This window comes from Octodon degus, unplaced genomic scaffold (assembly GCF_000260255.1).
Source record: "Octodon degus isolate 3935 unplaced genomic scaffold, OctDeg1.0 scaffold00112, whole genome shotgun sequence".
Lineage (NCBI taxonomy): Eukaryota > Metazoa > Chordata > Mammalia > Rodentia > Octodontidae > Octodon > Octodon degus.
The window spans coordinates 5669132-5689809 of NW_004524688.1; the positions used below are offsets into that span (position 1 = coordinate 5669132).

The window sequence follows — 20678 nt, forward strand, 5'->3', positions numbered from 1 at the left end:
AAAATATATATATAAAGTACAAAAGACAAGCAAGGAGCTGGGCATGGCAGCCCGTAACCCCAGCCTCAGGATGCTAAGGCAGGCAGATTACTGTGAGTTCCAGACCATCCTGGGCTACACAGCAAGATCCTGTCTCCAAAAAAACACCCAAAACACAAAAGACAAGCAAGGCACAAGACCGGTACAGGAGGCAGTGGACAAGGGCTACTCTGAGCATGTCAGGTTCTATGTTTAACAAAGAACATACACATCTGAACATCAGACTTAAAATGATCTGCCTTATCTTTATTAGGGTCAGCTCCAAAATATCACAGAGACAGAATGGGAGGGAAACCTGCTGGAAGGGCCTGGCTGCAGCTCCATGGGCACTACCGCCCTCTTGTGGCAATGCAGGACCCGCAACATCCTGTGCTAGAGCACACACCAAAGCAGGGCCACAGCAGGGGAAAAGAACCCATGACCTACCTATGGGGTCAAGGAATCCCACCACTACGCAACTCCAGCAGGGAACTGCAGGCAGCTAGCAGCCAGCACTGCTCCCTGCTGCTCCTTCTTAGTGCTATCCCCACGGAGCTCACCAGAGCCTGCAGTGTCCCGTCTATGGCAATGACTCCATCGATGGTGTGGAAGGAGGAGCGGGCCAAGGTGCTGAGGCTCCAGTCCAGGAACCCGGCCATCTTCCTCTGCTTGACATCAGGGCGTGTGATAAACCTGTGAGGGAACAGGAGCACAGACATGGAAAAGACCCACTGCCCAGGGGCCCGGGCCCAGGCCCTTGGACATCCTCCCCATGTGCTGTACACACACATGGCCCCTGACCGGCTGCTGCTCACCTGGAGCCCCAGCTGCTGGCCTCCCCACCTGTCAGGCCATAGACCCCCTTCTCTCTGTAGTGGGCCTGCTGGTGACCAGCAGCCTGCACAGCTGCCCTCTTTTTTGCCCTGCATCTTTGGCCTCAGGACACACAGCCCCAGCAGCCTGCTTACCTCTCACCACCATTGGTCATCACCCCTCATCACCTGCCCAGCCCTCCCCACCCTGAACCTCACACCAATACACAGCCACCCTGCTGACTGGGTGCAGAGTGCACCCCCAGCCCCAGCCCCGAGCAGCACAGCCAGCTCTCAGGCGGAGTGGCTGGGGCCTGGCCCTTCACTCCCGGGGCTTCATCCCCCCAGGGAAAGAGCAAGCCACAGATACAAGAGACATTAAGAAGGGTCAGAGAGCAAGCAGGCAGGGGAAGGAAGGGGCTGCCTCCAAGAGAGGGCACAGAGACAACCTCCAAGGGGACCTGTGACAGGCAAGCTGAGTGAGGGAGACTGAGTCAGAGCTGGCGCTGCCAAGCCACAACCTCTCTCAACCTGCCCAGGCCATCCCTAGTCACTCTGTACTCCCTAGATAGCTCTATGTGTAGCCCATCAGCTGGCTTCAGTAGGGCCAGCTCCACTCGGGGTGAGCCACCTGCTCAGGGCACCATATACAATGACACAACCTGACACTCTGGGGCAGCATGGGTGCCCTGCTGGGGTGCATCTGACAGGACACTTGGGACAGACACAGCACCGGGCAAAAACCATGATCATACTCTCCCACTTCCTGTGAGCAGAGAGCAGCCCATTCCCTCATGCCACCACCCTAAAGGACACAACCGGGTGCTTGGCAGCCCCATTTCCAAACTTCTCACCCAGATTCCTGCTGGACCTGGCTGGACCCTGTGTTCATGCAACATGCAGGGACCAGTTGGTTCCTGGAGCAGACCTGTGCCACATAGGCTCTGATGTTCTCCCTGCTCCCCACAAGTTACCCCACACCTCAGATCCCTGAACAGTCCGCTCAGTCCAACTTCCAGTTCCCATGCTCTGCCAAGGGAACCTCTCAATGGACCTAAAAGGGGCTAGAGGCTTCACTGAACATGCACCCTCACTGAGGACCTGGAAACCTGTACACCATTTCCACCCCCACAGCATAACCAGTGTCAGCAGTCAAAGGCAACTCAGACTGCAGCCTGGCCCACATCTGCCTGACCCTGGGACCTGGGACAGACACCCAGGCACTCTCCACAAGTACCACATTGAAGGAGTCCACAGATGGGCTCCATGCCAGAGGCTGAACCTAGACCCAGACCCAGACCCAGACCCACGTGTAGCAGTAAGTCAACCACATGCACCCCAGGCCTGCACCATGCCTCCGACTTCCTCCAGGAAACTTTCAGGGTGCAGCTCCAACACCACCCCTTTTACCAAGCCTCACTTTACCAACTCCCCTCCCTACTCAGCTCCGGCCCCACCTGTTAGGAGGCTGAAGCTAGAAAGTATTTACCAGTGCAGGACACAGGACAAAGCCAGCCCAAACACAGGAGCTCCTCGAAGCATGTAAATAAGCTTTTGCAGCTTGTTAACTGTAAAGAGGTTAAAATTGACATCAACCTCTCCAGGGTATAAATAAACACTCTACAGTTCTTAGGTAGGTTCCTCTCCTCCACTCAAAAGAGACAGAACCTCCACCTCACCCAGCTATTGTCTCTTTGTCTGTCCTTTCCTCCTTCCCACCACCATTCCTTCCTGGGGCACACTGAGCAACCATCAGACCCCTATATTCGCCCACAGACCCGACCTTGCCCTGCACCCCAGGCCCCCTCCACAAACCTCTGCCCTGAACTGGCCTCCATTCTGTACCAGCCTTATGCATGGCCATGATGCCCCAGAACCTGCCCCCACCCCAGGAATTGGGGTTCCCTGGGGCCCTGGGCCCAGTCTTCCTCTACAGAGAAGAGACCACGTGTGCTCATCTGACTTAACCCTAGTCCAGAGTAAAATCACACAAGTGATTTCCAAGTGAGATACCAACCTAAAGCTGCTCTGCAGCAATTAGGGCAATGCTATTTTTCTCAATTAAAAAAGGAGAGGAAAAAAAAAAAAAAAAAAAGGAGAGAACCTATACTGTAACATCATGTAACTCAGTGGTGTCCCAAATTTTCTGATCAAGGAGATTATGGAGCCACAGAGGAATGCAATCGATGATGTATAGTGTGCCCAAGGAGAGTCACATGGAGAGAAAACATTCTCTCAGGCTTTCACAGAGAGCAAATTGGTCAAGCAATGGCCATGACTCATCCACATGGACGACACTGACAAAGGATCTACAAAGTGCGGTACAGGGTTACGGGATAAATCCTAAGGTACTTGACTGACCTTATCAGATACAAAAGTTACATTTCTTGTTATACAGGTCTTGCTTTATCTTGGTCTTAACCATCCAGCAAAAAGGCAGAAAAACAAGGTATATAAAGTAAAGCCATATTAATATGCTGATCTGTGAAAGGCTCAAGTCAACAACTTCTGTGGATAACTCACTACTATTGTAGACTGCTAGACTGTGTTGGATTGTTTTGCTGACTTCATGTACCTATAGTATTTAGATGCCAATGGAATACCCATCTCTGACAGGACTAAACAAAAAAAAGAGATATAAAGGAAGGACCATTTTGTATTTGTATACAAATAGATATACAGCTACTTTCGCTTAATTCAATGAGAAGAAAGATTTGTCCTAATAGTGTTTGGACAGGATATCCTGTCTGCTTCTTGTACTATGGATGACCACTAAGAAGATAACAATATATAATGTATTACTTATTTTTTTAAGGGTTTTTTTTTAATTTTTATTTACTTATTTATTTATTTATTTTGTGTGTGGCCAGTTCAGCCCACCAGGGGGCGGGGCAGGCTGGCATGTGGTGCTGGGGGATTAAACCGCAGTCCCTGTGTTTTTACTTAGCTTAGCTTGTTCTAAGTAGGTGCTTTAGACCACTGAGCCATCTCACCAGCCCGCGGTATTAATTATTGATACTGTTCTATTAATCAGTTTTGAAACTGTCTCGTTGTTTCTCAACAAAATAAAAAAAATTTTTAAATACTCAATTAAAAAAGGAACAGAAGTCCGAAAATACAAACAAGCAAAATGGACACATTCAGAAAGATGCACGGACAGGAACATGCACACTAAGGTTCCTGTGAGTCCTGGGCTGCCTCCTGTTCATGAGAACTCACATCCCAGGGCAGGCCAAATGCTCAGCGGATTAAAGCACCTGAAAGCAGGCACAGGGGCCAGGGATTCGATCCCAGGCCCTGCTCCCCTGGCCCTGCTCTCCTGGCCCCACCCCCGGGGCACATACCTATAATCCCAGCTCTTGGGAGGCTGTAAACAGGTGGATCACTATGAATCTGATCTAGTAGTGAGACCCTGAACACCCTGTAGACCCTTCCCTAAAAATACAAAAAAAAAAAAAAAAAAAAAAGAACCCACATCCCAGCCACACCACAGGAAACACAGAGCCCACATGCCCAGGTGTCTGGGGAAGCTGCTCCTGCAGTCATAAACATGAGCTCTATGCGTGCTAAGAAGCAGCTTTCAATGACAGGAGACCCTGAAGGGAACAACCTCCCAGAGAGACCTGAGGCTGTGCAATACTGGAAAGGATTTCCTAGAAAACAGGCCATGGCTTGGCCCCCAGTCACACCTCTCCCTGTGCTGTGACCAGGCACAGTACTCTGCTCAGCACCAGCAGCACAGGTCCAGGCAGCATTATGAGCTGTGTTCCAGAGAGTATGGCACACTGATATTAATACATTTGGGCTGGGAGACAACTCAGAGGCATAAGCGCCTGCCTGGCAAACACAAGGTCCTGAACTCGATCCCCGGTACCAAACCCAAAAATGTTCACAATATGGTGCTAAAGCTGAGTGTGGCTGCACGCACCTGTCACCCCAGCACTTAGAAGGCTGAGGCAAGAGGATCAGCATGAGTTCAAGGCCAGCCTGCACTACATAGTGAGACCCTGTCTCAAAAAAACACAAAGAAAGAAAAAGCCCTCATGTATCCTAAACCAAAGGCAATTCTAAGGAAAATTATTGTGTGTTAAAACATTAAAGCATGGGGGGAAGGTGACTATTTGTTAAATCTCTTCAAAGCTGATGACTTCTGAGCTTAAAAGTAAAAAGCGGGGGGGGGGGGAACTACCCGCCCGGAGCCCCCCCCCCTGTCCCTCTCTCGGGAGAGGAGCTTTCTTTTTCTCAATAAATACATTCTGCTCAAAAAAAAAAAAAAGGTAAAAAGCAAATTAATAAAAGAAAAATGAACTGCTTTAACTTAAAACTTTTAGTCCAAAACCTACAAATAAAATGCCCCTGGGAACCGCACGATGGTGAAGAGATGGCTCTGAGGCCCTGGACCAGGAGTCGCAGCACAGGGGCCCGTGATACCCAAAGCAGAAGACAGCGCAGAAATCGCGCCCGTGAGATCCTGGACCAAACCAGGCATGCTCTGTCCCGTGGGGCAGGGCCAGGCACCATACGACACACAGGACGCATGAGCCACTCAATCAGCAGCCACTTGAGCCAACGGAAAAGCAGGGTTCCACTTTCTAATACCACATGTTCCTGTCCAGTTCAATAGCAGCATAGAAAGAGGAAAAAGGACAGTACATGCATGTGTTCTAACTGCAAGTGCTGAGTGTTCTCTTAGGGTTTCCTGTTCTGACAACACCACCTTTTGTAGATGGAGCACACTAGTGGGGCATGCCTGCAATCCCAGCACTCAGGAGACTGAGGCAGGAGGATTGCCATAAGCTTGAGGCCAGCCCAGGCTACATACTGAGTTCAAGGCCAGCCAAAACTAAATAATGAGACCTCGTCTCAAAATAAAGAGGCTATGGGGGCCAAAGAGATAGCTCAGCTGCATAAGTGCCTGCCTGGCAAGCATAAGGTCCCAAGTTCAATCCCTAGTACTGAAAGGAAAAAAAACCAAAATAGGATTAAGCAGAAGACTGCCACTAGTTCAAGGTCACTCTGGGCTACATGGTGTTCAAGACCAGTTTAACTTACAGTGAGATACTATCTCACACACACACACACACACACACACACACACAAAAGAACAAATAATAGAAAGGTGTACTTATCTACTGTCGGATTTCTACAAGACCACACTCCTTCCTAAGCATCTCTGTCACACAAGAGTCATAGGAAGCATCCAGGGTTAAAGGTCAGCTAACAGAGGAAGCAGCCAGGGTCAGGGCAGCAAAGGGAAGAGCAGCAGAGACACGAGACACAGTTAGCAAGGAGAGCAGCACCTCCATGAGGCACAGGAGGCGCCCCGCATGGGGACACAGCCCACTCCTTACACCCCCCTAAAGGCAGCACAGGGCACTGAGGAGCCAAAGCCAGGGAAGAGGGTTGGCAACGCACCCAAGCCTTCTTCCGGCAACTGCCTGTACCCACTCTAAAGCCGGGGAACTCACAGGACCAATCAGGCTGAGTGGCCACACTGTGCACACTGTCCCCATCAGCAAGGGCCCTCCTGGTCTCAGGCTGAGACCATCTCCACCACAGAAATGTCTACTCATCTCAACACCAGATGGCACTGGAGCGCCACTCCCACATCCCCCCTGGTGCTTCCAGCTACAGCTCTGCCATTCCACACCAGAGGAAACAGGGTCTGGCCTTCCAGTTGCTGGTCAATTTTCTCTTCAATGCTGAGACAAAATACCCAACATCTAAAATTAAGAGAGGAGGGGGCTGGTGAGATGGCTCAGTGGTCTAAAGCACCTACTTAGAACAAGCTTAGCAAAGCACGGGGACTGCGGTTCAATCCCCCAGCACCACATGCCAGCCAGCCCCGCCCCCTGGTGGGCTGAGCTGGCCACACACATACACAAATAAATAAATAAAATTTTAAAAAAACAGAATTAAGAGAGGAAAGGTTTATTTAGTTCAGTTTGTGGACATTCTGTCTGTAATCAGCTGGCTGCGAAGCAGGGTGGCACATGGCAGAGGGACAACCACTCATGGCCTTAAAAGACAGCAAAGCAACAAGAGCAAAAGTGGGAAGCAAACTTCTTTTTCTCCCTTACATTGTACGCAAGCAACCTGCCCTCCAGAGGTGTAGCACTCACACTATCCCCACTACCTCCATACCCTCTTCTTGCAAAGGCTCAGGATGTTTTCAAAGTGAGGACCCTGGCCCCCTGCTGAGTCACTTAAACTTCTAAACTTCTCAAGTTGACAGAATAAACAACATCCCAGAATAAGGGCATGTCCTCTACATCCCAGGATGGAGAACTGCTGAGTTACTTAGTGAAGCTTCTAAAATTCTCAAGCTCATATAATATATCAACCATTACACTAGCAATAGATTCCAGAGTCAAGGTTATCATGAATCTACCATGCTCATGACTGCCGGTCCTATGAATAGCAATAAAAGCAAGACAATTGGGGCTGGGGAGATGGCTCAGTAGAATAAGCGCTTCCCTGGCAAGTGCAAGGGCCTGAGTTCAATCCCCAGTTCAGCCAAAAAAAAAAAAAAAAAAAGACAACAATAGTAGTGTATGTCCATAATGCCAGCATTCTGGGAAGCTAAGGCAGGAGGATCCCAAGTTCTAGCCAGCGTGGGCAACCCTTTTGCAAAGGGCAGCCTTTGCAAAACCCTGTCTTAAAATCTTTAAAAAAGATCTTGGGGCATAGCTCAAGATAAGGTTCAACTTCTGTTATCAAAAAAAAAAAAAAAAAAGGATGAGCGCTTGTCTGGCAAGCTCAAGGGCCTGAGTTCAATCCCCGGTTCCGCCAAAGAAAAAAAAAAAAAAAAAAAAAAAAGGATGCTGGGGGCCTGCCCCTTACCTCAGTTCTTTAAGTGGCTACTTCAACAAAGCAGTCAGGCTTTGTGGGTTTGCTGTGGTTCAATCCCCAGGAATCAAACCTGCCCTGAAGGCATTCTGAGCCAGCCAAAAAAAAAGGATGCTGATTTTTCACTTAACAAAATTCACAGACATCTACAAGGCCACACCATGGATAAATATGGAAAAATAGAGTTGGACTTGTTCAGTTTTGCAGGAACTGTGTCCCAAGTCCCTGGGACTCTCACTCCACTGTGTCAGTAACATTGGCCTAAAGTTCAGAGAGATTTCTAGGAAGATGGCAGTCCGGTGAATAGCAGAGAATGAGCCTCCTCAAGGTTTGGTTTCCAAACACTGGAATACCATACAGCAACATGAGGAGGAAACGACAGAAGGAAAGGGACTCCGGGGACCCAGGAGCAAGAGACAGACCTCGATGCAGCAGGAGGCAGCGAGTAGCACTTTCCCCCGGAGCCCTCACAGGCTGCAAAGGGTGGCCTGAAACTACAGATGCACAGTGACTACTGGTGACCCCAGAAGCCTCTACAGAGAAACACACCAGCATAATGGAACAGTGGAGACAGCAGACTGCAGTGGCCAGTGAGACTCCGGTTCAGACATCCCCCAGGAGCAGGTGATTAGCCACGAGCCAACCTGAAGAGGGGTCCACTGACCTTGGAACTCAGCATCTGCGGGCTGACTCCCTCTAGCCCCTGCCAGTGTCAGGGCTCAAGTCAGCAGGAAGTCAGGGAGCTGGGTTCAAGCCCACAGGAGCCACAGGAAGTGCTGTAGGCTGAACAAATCAGATTCCAGCCCCACAACTAGACACCAGCCTGAACTTCAGTTAAACTAAAGGTGCAGGCTTGCTGGAGTTATCCACCTTCCTGCTGTAAATTTTGGCCGGATTACTGCAATTAATCAACACAAATCTGGACTTTGTCTGCCCACTCTGTCTACCAGTGACAGTAAAGATACACCTTGAAGGGGATCTTTCTCCTTAGTTTGATTTTTCTAGCTTGTGTTGTTTTGTTTTGTTTTTACAGTTGTGGTATGTGGCACCATTTTTTTTTATTAGCTTCTTAATCATCATCTGGCAATGTCTTGTTCTTTTTTTTTTTTTTTGCCATAGTTTTATTGATAAACATGTCTTGTTCTTTCTTGACTGCTTGTTCTTCTTTGTGTAAGTGTGAACTCTATTTCTGGGTTTTTTGGTTCTTCTCGTTCTTAGTGGGTTTTTGCTATATAAAACCTGCCCAGTCATCATGATGGCGGTCCAGCAAGGCAAAGGGTCCAAAAACAATAGCCTATAACCCACTTCCTCCTCTTCCCCTCCACCCAGAATTTCCTCTTCATTTTCATGTGCGCCAGCAATTCCCCTATCAGTTCCTGAGACCTCATCCAGTCCACCCTCTAATCAGACTCCAAGTCATCATCCTGACCACCTCCAAGCTCTGCCAGAGTCAAAATCAATAAAAATCAGAGCGTTCTTTGTCTCAGATCAGAGGACTCCTTGCTTCTCTTTAAGCAGCTCTCCCACTCCAAACAATAAAAGCCTCCTTTATTTCTCTCCTGACTTTCATTTGCACCAAAGAGAACCTTACATTTGTGTTCTTTTTATTTCTTCCTCCTTTTTCCCTCCTGTCCTCAACAGCTTCCCAAAGTTTGTGTGATATTCCTTTGCCTCTAACCTTTCTTCTAATCTCTTTTCATTTTTCTACTTCTCCATTTCTACCACCTAAATCCTTTTAAATTTTCTCCTGAGGGTAAGATTGCCATACTAAGGGCTTGTTTACTGTATACAATTCTCTGGATTGTTTTAGTAACAACCAGGAATCTAGTTCACAGGATAAAAGCAGGCAAATTAAGGCCAGGTGTGGTGATGCACGCCCGTAATCCTAGCACTTGGAAGGCCGAGGCAGGAGGATCTTGCAAGTCCAGCCTGAGTTACAAAGTGAATTAAAGGCAAGCCTGAACTGCTTAGTGAGACCCTGTCTAAAAAAACAGAAAGAAAGAAAGAAAGAAAGAAAGAAAATTAATAGTTACCACAGTTCTTCATTTTCTAGGCTACATCTGATTGTTATTGCTAATTGTACGACTTTAGCCAAGGTGCCATAATTCTTCTGATCAGTTATTCTTCCAGATATGCCAAGACTGAGATTGCCAAAGAGTCACAAAAAATGCTATAGGCCAGTGCTAAAAAACCAGGGGCTATGCCAACCAGACAGCAACTTCTCATCGCCAGTGCATCACAAAGGCAGAACCTTACAACAGACTCAAAACCCAAAAGTCCGCTATACCTGAAAGGCATCTCTGAAAAGTAGTCATTTCCTAAGGATTCTAAATACTAGCAATAAATCCAATTGCCATTAGCAATTTACAAGCATAAACCCAGGAAACAAACTATAGATGGGTAAAAAGGAAGGAAGGAAGGAAGGAGGGAGGGAGGGAGGGAGGGAGGGAGGGAGGGAGGGAGGAGAAATAAAAGAAAAGAAGAGAAATGAGAAGACACTTAAGCAAGATCCACCTCAGACTTTCAGCTCACCAACAGCAAACCCAGGGGACAATGAGATGGAACAATTCAAAAGCCATCCACCTGGACACAACTAAAGGAACAAAGCAGATGAATGAGGCACTAGAAAAAAATAAAATCAGGCTGGCCAGATAGCTCAGTGGACTAAGGTGCCTGCTTAGGCAGAGTGCAGTGGCTGGGGTTCAATCCCTGGCACACCATGCCAGCTCCACCCCTGGGTTAAGCTGAGATGGTGATTGAGATTGGGCATGAATTAACTCACGGTCAACTTGTACCATCCAACTGAACTGAACAGGTGTGATGGCTCCAGGTGTGGAAGGCCCACTTGAGGACTGTTGCCAACAGGATAAAACAAGAACTGGAGGGGAAGGTGCTATGCTGCTGATTCTCCTGGACAACTTCGTCATATTGGTTTTCCTGATAGGAAGTCAGCTATTCTCAACTGTCACAGGACCTTGGGTCCTCACTGTCACCCAAGATGGCTGTGGTGCTCTTGGTGAGCTCTGGCCCTTACTTTGAGTGGCACTTCCTGGCTGCCTCACAGATCACCCAGCCTGCTGACACAGATCCCCCCCACCTCTCCAGTACAGACTTTCTACCTTCCACCACAGGCACTTAGGCCTTCCCAGTAAAGAAGCCTGACGCAACTTGCATAAGACACTGCCATGGGATCGAGGTCCTCAGCTGGACTCACGCAGGACACTGCCGTGAGCTCTAGGCCCTCAGATGGATTCTTTGGGTCTCTAGTATGTGTACAGATCTCTTGCATTCTTCTGCATGTGACTTTCTGAGTGACTATGATATAATAATCCTATAAAGCATGTGTCTTACATCAAATCTATTTCCTTGAAAACCCTGACTTGAACAACTTCACAAGAAAAGCCCACCAAAATCACAGCAGATTTCTCAATACAAACCCTCAACATCAAGGACAGCTTGGAATAAAATATTTCAAGCCCTAAATGGGAAAAAAACCTCTAAATCAGATTGATGAACCCTATAAAACTATCTTTCAAAATTGATGGCGAGCCAGGCGTGGTGGTGCATACTTGTAAGCCCAGCTCTTGGGAGGCTGAAGCAGGAGGATCATTACAAGTTCAAGGCCATCCTAGGCTACATAATCAAACTCAAGGCCAGCCTGAACCATAAAATGAGACCCTGTCTCCAAACCACCCCCTCAAAAAAGAAAAAGTTTTGTATAAATAAGATGTTTCCATGGTAAACTACACCTAAAGAAATTCATGACCACCAAACTAGCACTCCAAAATGTTCTAACAGCCATTCTAGAAAGAGATAATAAGGACTACAAACTCCATGAACCCCAACAGAATGAATCAGCCAGGCAAGGGAAGCCTGGGGGTTAAGAAAAAAAGACAGGGGGTTAAGAAAAGAGAGTAAACCAACAGCAGGAAAATAACATGACACTAGGTCCCAACAGCAATATTAATGGTCTCAATTCACCAATTAAAAGAAACAGACTAGCAGAATGGATAAAGAACCAAGGTCCAACAATATGCTGCACACAAGAAACACATTTAACTGAACTATCTCCCCTCCCCGGTCCTACAGTAACATTGTGGCTGTTCTGCAGTTTGCTTCTGAGATTTTAGGGGGAGTAATATTCAATTTAGACATTCTCTGTTTTCCAACAGACTGACCTTCATTTTTTTTGTTGTTGTTGTGTTTTGGGGTTTTTTTCTGTGGTAGCAGGGATCAAACTCAGGACCTTGTGCTTCCCAGGCAAGCATGTATGCCACTGAAGAAACACATTTAATTAAAAAAGAAATTCACAGACTGAGAGTCAAAGGATGGAAAACAATATTCCATGCAATAGAAACACAGAAAAAAGCAGCAGTAGCTATCTATTTACAGACCAAGTGGATTTCAGGTCAAGCCTGATTAAAAGAGACAAAAAAAAAAAAAGATTACTATAACCTTGTAAAGGGAATGTGACAGATTTGAGCCCATGCATCTGTCTGCCAGATCATCAAGGTGGCAAGTCAAGAAAGCAGGGGGATCCTATACCAAGGACAAGCCGCTCCTGGACTGACTTCTGTCTTCTTCCTCCTCATTAACCTCAGACTTCCTTTTGGTTTTTTACATGCAATAAGCCTTCCCCAATCTGTCCCAGTTAAGACTCCATACAACCCATGCAAACTCCAACCCCATCCCTGCCCCATAAATTCTTTGTCTCCCTGCCTCCTCCCCAGGGGACCTTGCTCCTCTTCACTTCTCTTCAGCAGCCCACACACACACTAAGCAAAAAAGGATTTCTTTACTTTTCTCTTGCTTCTCTTTTGTACCGTAGAAAGGAACCTTACAGAATTAATCCAAGAAGAAGAGATAACAATCATAAATATATATGCACTAAATACCAGTGTACCAGGAGGATCGTGGCAAGGTCAGGCCAGCTTGGGCCACAAAGTGAGCTCAAGGCTGGTTTGAACTGCACAGTGAGAAAGTCTCAAAAAGATAAAAACAAACAAACAGAAAATGCAATAAATAAATACCAGAGTACTCAACTATATAAAACAAATATTAACAGACATGAAAAAAATCAAATATTCATGGAATTGTAATAGGGAACATCAATATCCCACTGTCACAAATAGATTAGACAAAAAGTCAACAATGAAATATGAGAACTGAACCAATCCTTTGAACAAATGGATCTAGTAGATGTCTACAGTGTTCCACCCCACACCACAATACATATTCTTCTCAGCTACATATGGGATGTCCTCAAAAACAGAACATATATTAATTCATAGAACATAGTTAAATTAATGCAAATGAAATGAAATTATTTCACTCATATTATCAGACCATAAGGCAATGAAATTGGAAATCAGTGGCAAAAGAAAGCACAAGAATTCACAAACACATTTGAATAAAGGAACACCCTCCTAAATAAGGGGCCGGGGAGATGGCTCAGTGGAATTAAGCGCTTCCCTGGCAAGCTTAGGGGCCTGAGTTCAATCCCCGGTTCTGCCAAAAAAAAAAGAAGAAGAAGAGGAAGAAGAAGAAAAAGAAAGCAACAATATGCAATATAACAACCACTGATGAGTTCCTATTTTGACTTCTGAAATTCTGTACCATTTCTACCAGTTATTATTTTTTACTCTTTAAAATAAAATCTATAACGAGAAAAAATAAAAATAAATTAATTAAAGAAGACACTGGCCAGGCCTGGCAAGTTACACACCTATAATTCTATCACTGGGGAGGTGGCTGAAGCAGGAAAACGGCCGTGAGTTAAGGCTAGACTGAACCATACAGTGAGACTATCTCAGAAAAAAAGAAATGAGATAGCTTCTGTAATTAGACCATAATACCAATACAACACACTAAAACTTATGAGATACAACGAAAGCAGTCCTATAATAGAAATTTATAGCACTGAATTCCCATATCAAAAACAACCCAGAGCAAGCTTAAACAAACAACCTAATGTTGAGTCTCAAGCATCTAGAAAAAGAAGAGCAAGTCAAACCCAAACTTCATATGAGGGAAGAAATTCCAGAGTGGAAGTTAATGCCAGGGAAGCTAAAAAATAAAATACAAAGAATCAGTAAATCAAAGAGCTACTCCTTGGCACACCCTTCACCAATCTTGTCCAAAAAAGCACTGAAATCCATGCAATTAAGAATAAAGCTCTTTCGGGTCCTCCTTTCCAAGATGACGAGAAAAAGAAGGAACAACGATCGTGCCAAAAAGGGCCACGGTCATGTGCAGCCTATCCGCTGCAGGAACTGCACCCAGTGCACACCCAAGGATAAGGCTATTAAGAAGTTTGTCATTCGGAACATAGTGGAGGCCGCCGCCGTCAGGGACATTTCCGAAGCGAGTGTCTTCGACGGTTATGTGCTTCCCAAGCTGTATGTGAAGCTGCATTACTGTGTGAGTTGTGCCATTCATAGCAAAGTGGTCAGAAATCTATCTCGTGAAGCCCGTAAGGACCGAACTCCTCCACCCCGATTTAGACCTGCTGGTGCTGCCCCTCGGCCTCCACCAAAGCCCATGTCAGCGGAGCTGAGTCTTAATGGACTGAAGAAAACTCTCTTGAGAAAGAAGTAATAAATTGAATGTTATACTTTATACAGCATGTTGAGTGTACCTGCCAGAGGTGGGTTGGGTTAACTCAGCCTATCCAAGTTCAAGTTTGTACTTGGAAAATGAATAAAGAGGAACACACTGGAAGGGGTTTCAGGAAAAAAAAAAAAAAAAAAAAAAAAAAGAATAAAACGCCCTGTAGAAGAACTCCAAAAGATCACTTATTCCTACCACTAGAAGACAGAAAACACAGAATAGGCAGTTTCCGTTATCAAAGCTAAATCAAAAGATATAAAAATTCTAAAACCAGTATCAGTCAATGGAATCAAAGATGCAACTAAAAACCTACCAACAAAAGTGGGGATATACCTTAGAGGTACAGCACCTGCCTGGCAAGCACAAGGTCCTGAGTTTAATACTTGATACCAAAAAAAACCCTACCAACAAAGAAAAGCCAGGGCCTGATACAGTCACTGCTGAATTCCACAAGAATTTTAGAGAAGACCTAATACTATACTTCTCAAACTCTTTGAAAAGGAAGTAATACTCCCAAATTCAATCCCAGAAGCAAGCATTACCCTGATACCAAAACTTGGCGGACACAACTAAGAAAGAGAACAAGCCAATCCCCCTAATAAACACAGATGCAAAAATCCTCAGTAAGATACTGGCAAACACAATGCAACAAATCATTAAGACTATACACCATGACCAAGCAGGATTCATCCCAAGGATATAGGGATGGTTCAACATACACAAATTGATAAATGTAGTACACCCTATTAGTCAAGGACAAAAATCATATAATTGGGGCAAGATAGCTCAGCAGTTTAATATGCCTACTTAGGCAAGCTTAGGCAAAGTGCAGGGACCACGGTTTGATCCCCAGGACCACATGCCCCACCAGCCCCGCCCCCAAGGCACGCTGAGCTGGCCACCAAAAATTAATTAATTAATTAAAAAACATATGATCGGGCCAAGGAGATGGCTCAATAGAATAAGCACTTCCCTGGCAAGCACAAGGGCCTGAGTTCAATCCCCAGTCCTGCAAAAAAAAAAAAGATCATTTCAATAAATGCACAAAAAGTGTTAGACAAAATCCAACACCCATTCATGATAAAAAAAAAACCCTACAGAAAAATGGAATAGATGATTTTTATCTCAATATGATAAACCATCTACGACAAACCAACAGCCAACATCATACTAAATGGACAAAAACTAGGCTGAGGATGTAGCTCAGTGGCTCAGCAGCACAGCACCTACCTGGCAAGCATGATGCCCTAAGTTCAATTCCCAGTACTAAATAAATAGACAAAAACTGAAAGCTTTCACTCTATAATCAAGAACAAGACAAGGATATCCACTGTCATCACACTTATTCAGTATTGTTCTAGAAGCTGGACATGGCAGCACACACCTGTAATCCCAACATTTGGGAGGCTGAAGCAGGAGGATCAAAGCAAGTCTGAGACCAGCCTAAGCTACAAAGTGAATTCAAGGCCAACTTGAACTGCACAATGAGACCCTGTCTCATAAAAGGACCAAAAAAAAAAAAAAAAATTAAGAACAAAATCAATATAGCTCTGGAAACGTTAACCAAGGCAATTAGACAAGAGAAAAAACAAGGATAAGAAAGGAAGAAGTTAAACTATTTGTGGATGACAAGATATTCTACATAGAAAACTCCAAAATTCAGTACTGGATACAAAGTCAACACTCAAAAATCACTAGCATTCTTATACACAAATAACAAACCGAGAAATTCAGTAAACAACACCTTCCATGATAATATCCAAAAGAATGAAATACCTAGGAATCAATCTAATGGAGGATGTAAAATACCTCTACATTGAAAACTACAGTACTCAGAAAAAGGAAGTTGAAGAGAACATCAAAAAATGGAACGATATCCTTTGTTCTTGGGTAGAAAAAAAACAATACAATTAAAATGGTCACACTTTCAAAACTGTTATACAGATTTAATCCAATTCCAATCAAAATATCAATAACATGTCTCACAAGATTAGAGAAAATAATTTTAAAATTAATTTGGAACCAGAAGAGATCTGGAATAGCAAGAGCAAGTCTGGGCAACAAAGGCAAGGTAGGGGGCATCATAATCCCTGACTTCAGGTTATACTACAAATCTACTACGATTAAAAAAAGAAAGAAAAGAAAAAAACACCATGGTACTGGCAAAAATAAAAGACCCAAGGATCAATCAAACAGATCTGAAGATGTAGAAACAACTCCAAACATACTCAGCCATCTTATCTTTGTCAAAGAAGCCAAATATTTTCACTGAAAGAAACTATTTAACGAATGGTGCTGGAGCCACAGATTTAGCTGCCATGGAGTTAGCTAAGTGACACAACTGCCTGGCAAGCATGAGGTCATGAATTCAATTCTCAGTACTGGGGAAAAAAAAAGAATGGTGCTGGAAGAAACTGGCTTTCCACATGCTAAAGATTAAAACTAGACCCATTATCTTTCACCATCATTAACTATAATCAAAATGAATCAAAGATCTAAATGTTAAGAAAGAAAGAGTAAATCTGCTAGAAGATAAAATAGGTAGAACTTGGGCTGGGGAGATAGCTCAGATGTCTCAGTGCCTGCCTGGCAAGCACAAGGACTTGGGCTTGATCCCCCAGTACCACATGCCGTTCTGGCCCTGGAACCAAAAGCACACAGTGCCGGCCACCAAAACCAGACAGGGTTACACACCTATAATCCCAGAGCTGGGGAGGCTGAGACAGGAGGATTACTACAAGTCTGAGCTGCATAGCGAAACCCTGTAGTAGACAGACAGACAGACAGATAGGCAGGCAGGCAGACATTAAAAAAAATAAATAAAAATAAAAACAGGTAGAACTCTTATTAAAGACATAAGTGTAGGGGCCAGGGAGATGGCTCAGTGGAATAAGCGCTTCCCTGGCAAGCACAAGGGCATGAGTTCAATCCCTGGTTCTGCCAAATAAAAAATAAAAAAGACAAAGTGTAAGCAAAGAACAAAAAAGTCAATCACGCGGGAGCTATTACAAAGGATCAATACCTAGAATCTCACCCTATTAAAAAGCAAAAGCTTCTGCCCAGCAAAAGAAATGATCAACAGAGTAAAGGGACAACTCAGAGTGGGAAAATTTTTTAACCAATTGTTCCTCAAAAAAAGGAGTAATCTAATAAAATCAATTTTTAAAAAAAAGAAAGAAAAAGGACTAATCTAGTGGTGTGCGCCTATAATCCCAGCTCCTGGGAGGCTGTAAACAGGTGGATCACTATGAGTCCGATCTAGTGTGAGATCCTGAACACCCTTGTAGACCTTTCCCTAAAATTCCAAAACTAAATAAATAAATAATAAAAAAAGAAAAAGGACTAATCTAGAATATATAAGGCATTGAAAAAAATCAGACCCTCACCAATTTAAAGACCCGATCCAAAAATGGCCATCTGAGATACATACACAATTCTCAGATAAAGTACAAACAGCAAATAAATACATGAAAAAATGTTCAACATCACCGGTCACTGGAGAGCCACAAAACTAAAACAACACTGAGATTCATCTCAGTCCAGAAAGAATAGCTATTATCAAGAAATAAACCAATAACGAATGCTAGATGGGCTGTGGGGAAAAAGGAATTCTCTACTGTTGGTGGGAATGTAGCCTGGGGCAACCACTATGGAAATCAATGTGAAGACTCCTCAAAAAATAAGTACTAGAAGTCACACTTGACCCAGCTATTCCTCTTCTTGGTATCTTCCCGAAAAGCATCACAGCACAGCAATGTATGACACGCATATCTATAGCAGCACAGTTTGTAATGCCCATCAACCAACGAATGGATAAAAATGGTTTTATACAATGGAGTACTGCTCTCCCACAAAGAAGGATAAGCTCGGGATATTCATATCTAACTGGATGCTCCTCGAGACCATACTCTGAAGTGAAATAAAACCAACACACATCAAAATACTACAGTTTCTCTGGTGTGAGGAACCAAAAGTGTAAGTAAGAATCAAAATATATAATAGATATTGGGAAATGGGAAGAAAATGTTCAAATGAGAAGGGGAACAAGGGAAGGGGTAGGGGAAAAGGAAGGAAGGGATAAAAGAAAAGGAAAAACATGGAAACAAAGCTTTTTAAATGACAGGAAGGAGTTGAAGGGGAAGAGGAGGATGAGGAAAAACAATAAGCAAGACGTATAATGTACAGGCACAAATTCTGTATGATGAATGTTATCATTATGTATATCTAAAATATACCAATAAAAAAAAATTTACAAGGCTCAAGAAGGACTGTGGCTAGAAGGTCAGCTGCCCAACATGCAGGGTAGTCTGCATGGCAGTAGGGTGGGAAAAGGTATATAGCAGAGAAAAGGGTCCAGTGCCCACCACAGACAGGACACAGCCCTGGACATGAAGGCACGGGGGCTCATACTTACAAAGCGAAGGCTATCTCACGTGAGCCCTGGCTGAACCAGGAGCACCCATGCAGAATTCTCCTCTCGGAGGAGCTGTCCCAAGAAAAGCCTGGACGGCCCAGGACACGAGGCTCCACCCTCCACCCTTGGGCCCCACCACTCAGCTGTACACCCTGCACCCTGTTCCAGGTAAAGGTACTAAAAGGACAGCTCAGCCAGCTCCCAACTCCCCACTGCACAGGGACATGACAAAGCCATGCCACACCACAAGTGGAGACATGGGGAAGCAGCCATCTGTCCACACAGTGACACACGGGGGACCTGGGAAAGGCTCATCTGCACTCCTAAGTGAGGCAAAACCCTAGGGTCCCACTGGACTTACCTAGACACCAGGACAGCAGCCGCATCTCGAGCTTTGTCACTGACAAGCAAGTAGGACTACGAAAATTTGATAGGTTTCAATTACTATTCTTATCTTTATTCTAAATTTCCTATAATGACTATATATGAAAGTCAGACTATATATTGAAAATCAGACATAAAATGATTCCTTAATTTCTTTTACCATTACCACTAAACATGGCATAAGTTCTAATGCTTAACAGAATACATGCATCATCTATAAAGAAATGTTTGCCAACATAAACCTGACCTCTGAGCTATCACAATTTCAAAAAAAGTTTAGGTGGAATTTTGCCTCACTGAAAAATACTAGCAGTTAAAGAAACAACTAACTACCAAAAGCCTACCCAAATATCAAAAGCTTACACTCAAACTTCAGGACAGCATTAACAGCATTTATTGTGAAAGAAGACATCAATAACAGCAGGTCACATACACAGCCACGCTCACCTCTGCTATCTGCAGAATGCGGTCCATGATGGGCTTCTGGGCCTGCCCCACCTCGGTGCTCAAGTTCCCATCAAGGCGTGAAAGGTCGAAAGGGATCAAGCAGGTCATAGAGAGCCACAGTAAAAGCATGTAGCGGGTCTCCCACGTCTAAGAAGCCAAGTCAGACAGAATTAAAGCACAGAACTGACCGTCATGTTCCCCAAACAAACCTGCTGCCCTCCCTCAGCCCACCAGAGCTATCCACCCAAGAGCCAGGCAGGCACACAACCACCAGCCAGCCCCACATCCCTCCAGCATCTCCACCATGCACCCCCATTCTGGTCTCAGCTAACTTGGCAAAAAAGAAAAAAATACATATATATAAAAGTGAACACAGGAAAATCACACCCACAGAGTAGCTGCTCTTCAGTGACACCTTTCAAAGTGCAAACCAGTCTTTTTCAAAAAGGGAAAACCAGTCAGATACGACGGTGCATGCCTGAGATTCCAGCTCTCAGAAGGCTGAGGCAGAAGGACCCTATTTTTGAGTCCAGTCTCAGCAACTTAGCAAAACATCTATGTATGTAACTTAAAAGAGAACTCTGGGATTAATACCATCCACAGTGCTCACAAAAGAAAAGAAAAGAAAGGAGAAGAAAAGAAGGGCCAGGGAGATGGCTCAGTGGAATAAGTGCTTCCCTGGCAAGCACAAGGGCCTGAGTTCAATCCCCGGTTCTGAAAAAAAAAAAAAGAAAGAAAGAAAGAAAGAAAGAAAGAAAGAAAGAAAGAAAGAAAGAAAGAAAGAAAAGGGAAAAACAGACTTTCAAATAAAAAAGGAAAGGAGTGCCATTAGGTACTTGGGGGGCTGGCGAGATGGCTATGTAGAATATGCGACAAGGGCCTGAGTTTAATCACCAGTTCTGCAAAAAAAAAAAAAAAGGTGCTTGGAGGTGTAGCTCAGTTATGCAGCACCTGCCTAGCATATGCTAGGCTCTACATTCAATCCCTAGCATAAGAAGCAAAAAAAAAAAAAAAAAAAAGACCTTACTTTCAGTAATCAATATAACAAGAGTTCACTCCGGGGGCTGGTGAGATGGCTCAGTGGTCTAAAGCACCTACTTAGAACAAGCTTAGCAAAGCATCAGGGACCGCGGTTCAATCCCCCA

At 44.7% G+C, this 20678-nt stretch overlaps 1 protein-coding gene across 2 annotated transcripts in view; it reads right to left on the reverse strand.

The window, feature by feature from the left end:
- The window catches only part of Tbcd (tubulin folding cofactor D), a 163195-nt gene that overhangs the window by 115207 nt on the left and 27310 nt on the right, over positions 1 to 20678 (reverse strand). For both annotated transcript variants that reach the window (XR_002817683.1, XM_023699333.1), the window contains exons 5-7: positions 19534 to 19680; positions 19064 to 19119; positions 579 to 711 (exon numbers count right to left, since the gene is read on the reverse strand). Coding sequence is in view for 1 of the 2 variants with exons in the window: in XM_023699333.1 (XP_023555101.1) it covers positions 579 to 711; positions 19064 to 19119; positions 19534 to 19680 (336 nt within the window). In the remaining variant the exon portion in view is untranslated. The remainder of the gene's footprint in view (positions 1 to 578; positions 712 to 19063; positions 19120 to 19533; positions 19681 to 20678) is intronic.